Source organism: Vanessa cardui, chromosome W (assembly GCF_905220365.1).
Source record: "Vanessa cardui chromosome W, ilVanCard2.1, whole genome shotgun sequence".
Lineage (NCBI taxonomy): Eukaryota > Metazoa > Arthropoda > Insecta > Lepidoptera > Nymphalidae > Vanessa > Vanessa cardui.
Window position 1 is genome coordinate 4,360,300 of NC_061153.1, and position 3,199 is coordinate 4,363,498.

The window sequence follows — 3,199 nt, forward strand, 5'->3', positions numbered from 1 at the left end:
GTGGACAATAACCTAAAGATAACTTAATAGCCACATGATCACTTCCCAGTGATTCATTAGTGATTTTCCAATCGAAGCTTAAAGCAATATCTGATGATATCAAAGACAGATCAGGGGAGGATTGTTGTAGGTTTCCATTTACAAGTCTCATTCTAGTTGGCTTACTGCTATTGTTAAGTGTTATAAAAGAACTTTCAACAAGGGAATCAAAGATTTGAACACCCCTACTATCTGTCGTGTTGGACCAGTTCGAATGGTGTCCGTTGAAATCACCCAATATTAAAGTTTTGTGATTATATAATGAGAATAGTTCATCCCAATCCGCTATTGATGTTCGTATTGATGGTGCGCAATATATGGCACAAATATTTTCAATTTTTTCACAATTATTAATCTTAACATGAAGAAACTCGATTCCCGTATTATGTAAGCTAGACTGATGTACCTGCTGCGAACTAATCGAGTTATGTGCAAATATTGCGACTCCTCCATAACCGTCACTCCTGTCTCTTCTATAAATATTGTAGCCCGCCATCCTAATCTCAATATTTGTCATCAGCCATGTTTCACTAAGGACAGCAATGTGGATCTTTTCTTGCAATAATAGTTGTTCAAATTCAATTATTTTTGGTTTCAAACTACGACAATTCCACTGCATTATGTTGAGTTTGCGTACTTTTGGATCAATAAAGCTAGCCATAAACCATGATGTTCTTGAGTACTGGGAATTCCGTAATCTTATTTATGCACCATGTAATCGCCCAATTCCACATTAGTTCACAAGCTTGCATAATTTTGTCGTTCAATGGCGATCTACGGCTAAATATGATGCGTCTTAATTTTTCTAGTAGCAACTTAAAAGATAGCGATTCGTCGTTTCTTCTGTTGCTAGAGTAACTATCTTCTTTTTGAGCACTTTTAAAATTGGGCATCTCCTGGGTATTTGTCTCTGAATCAGAAGACATATCCCAGTCCATGGTGTTGCGTGGACGAGATCTCTTCTTTTGAGGTGATTCGGTGTTTTTTTTCGTATTATCACACTTACGAGTGTGTTTCGAGTACCCACGATATTCCGACGCGCTCTTCGTAACCTCTGCATATGTTTTAGAGCTTTCGTTCGGTTGGTCTATGTCTCGCTGTTCGATCGGCTCCCTTTGAGTCGTAAACACTGGGAAATTGTCCTCATCTAAAGTAACTTTAGAAGGTGGTGCAGATGGTGGCACATATATAGTAGTAGCACGTTTATAAGTACAATTGAACTCAGCCATCAGCTCTCTTATACGTTTTTCTTTACGATATACAGGGCAAGTACGTAAAAATGCCGTATGTTGCCCCGAACAGTTAATACATTTATAGTATGTAGTCTCACAATTACTATGATTACCGGCACATTTAGGACAGATAATTTTCTTGGAAGAGCAGAATTTTTGAGTATGTCCATATCTCCAACACTTGCTACATTGAGTAACTTGGAATACGTAGCGTTCCACCTTCACTTTCATACCATGTATATAAATATATGGCGGTAAGGAGGAACCTTTAAAACCAAGACGTATAGTCTCACTCTCCGTCCACTTAGATGTTTGACTGTCTCTTCGTAATAGTCTTTTAATTGATATTATATCTATATCAGATGAAATGCTACCATGTATATCTTTAACATCAACATCTAGTTCAATGTCTTTTATTGTGCCATATGACAAGGAAACTTCCTGTGATTTATAACATTTCCAACCCTTTTCTTGGAATGCTTTCGATGTAACTAACTTTTCCGCATTAATTTCATCATCAAATAAAACGAAAATTTTATACGGCGTAGCATATTTCACTTTATATATACTGACAATATTTTCATTCTTGAGACATCTTGCTAATTCTATTTTTTTAGGAATTTTATCTTTACTTGTTATACACACTTCAATTTTATCTTCTTCTTCTTCTAGGTAGTTTTTTGATACTTTTCTACGATTTTGTTTTTTATTTCTTGAGTAAACTGTCCACGAATCTTCTTCATCTTCACGTTGTCTCTTTCGACGTGCGTTGTTCTGCTCGTAACACGTGTAATCTTCCCAACCGTCCATCTCAGATAAATTCTCATTAAAATTTTCAAACTCCTCATTAATTCCAACTTCACCACCTGTATGTTTTTCTGCGCTAGCCATCTTCAATATAATTCATATTTTAATCACTTAATACGGCTGCTAGAACGCCCGCTTGTGCGAATTGCACTTTGTACCTAGCCGCCAAGCCGGTTTCGTTATCGCTGTACGACAAATCACTCGACGCAACCAGATGCGACCGTATCGCACGGCCTACTGAACGACAACAATTGAGAAATAAAAAGTACCTTTTATTAATTTTAGTAATTTGAAATTGCTAAAATTAAAAAAAAAAAAAAACTGTGCATGTGTACGTTCTTTTGTCGCTTTATTATTCTAGCCCTCAATAAACTCGAATGTCGGCACCACGCATTAGGAACTTTCTAAGAAATTCGTTCATTTGTTTACAAATTGGGATTGCTTGCTCGTGTAGATTGTGACCATGCCTAATAAGTAGGAGTTATGGATTACAACGTTATCATATGTATTCTACTATTGATGAGGTGGAAACAGAACTTGAGTTTGATAGCGACGACCTTCCTTTAAATGAGTGGATTCAGCAGGTCAACATGGCAGGAAATACGGTAAATTTTTAAACATACAGCGAAGTAGACAACTGCCTGCTTACAACGGCTTCACTCACAGACAAAGAAATTTTGGATTCAGTGAGAAATAAGGTTCAAGAACAAAGAGATGAAGAAGATAAGACGGATGAGCTTGAGCCTCCACCGAGCGTTAAAGAAGTTCTGAAAGCAGCTAAATTATTGGAAAATTACTTCCTTTATATCAGATATAAATAAAATAATTAAAAATATACAACAAAATTACTGGTGCAGCAAAAGGCGTCAGACAAAAATAACAGAGTATACGCAATAGCGTTCAAATAAGTACTAACAATAGACTAAAATAAACTTTTTTTTCGAATTCTGATTTTTCTTCTCTTCATTTAACGACCACTCTCTATAACGCCATAAAATGCACAGTCCCTTCAGTGTCGTTATATAGAGTTTACACTGTATATGTATTATATTTCTATGTGTGTATTATTGGGGTTTATTTATGTGTAGTTTATTATTATACCTTAGTATAAAAATTATTAT

At 35.8% G+C, this 3,199-nt stretch overlaps 1 protein-coding gene across 1 annotated transcript; it reads right to left on the bottom strand.

Moving 5' to 3' along the window:
• Positions 1-692: 692 nt before the first annotated feature.
• LOC124542460 lies at positions 693-2,162 on the bottom strand. Its single transcript, XM_047120407.1, has one exon. It carries the CDS (start codon positions 2,160-2,162, stop codon positions 693-695), a length of 1,470 nt encoding a protein of 489 aa, XP_046976363.1.
• Between the last annotated feature and the right edge of the window lie 1,037 nt (positions 2,163-3,199).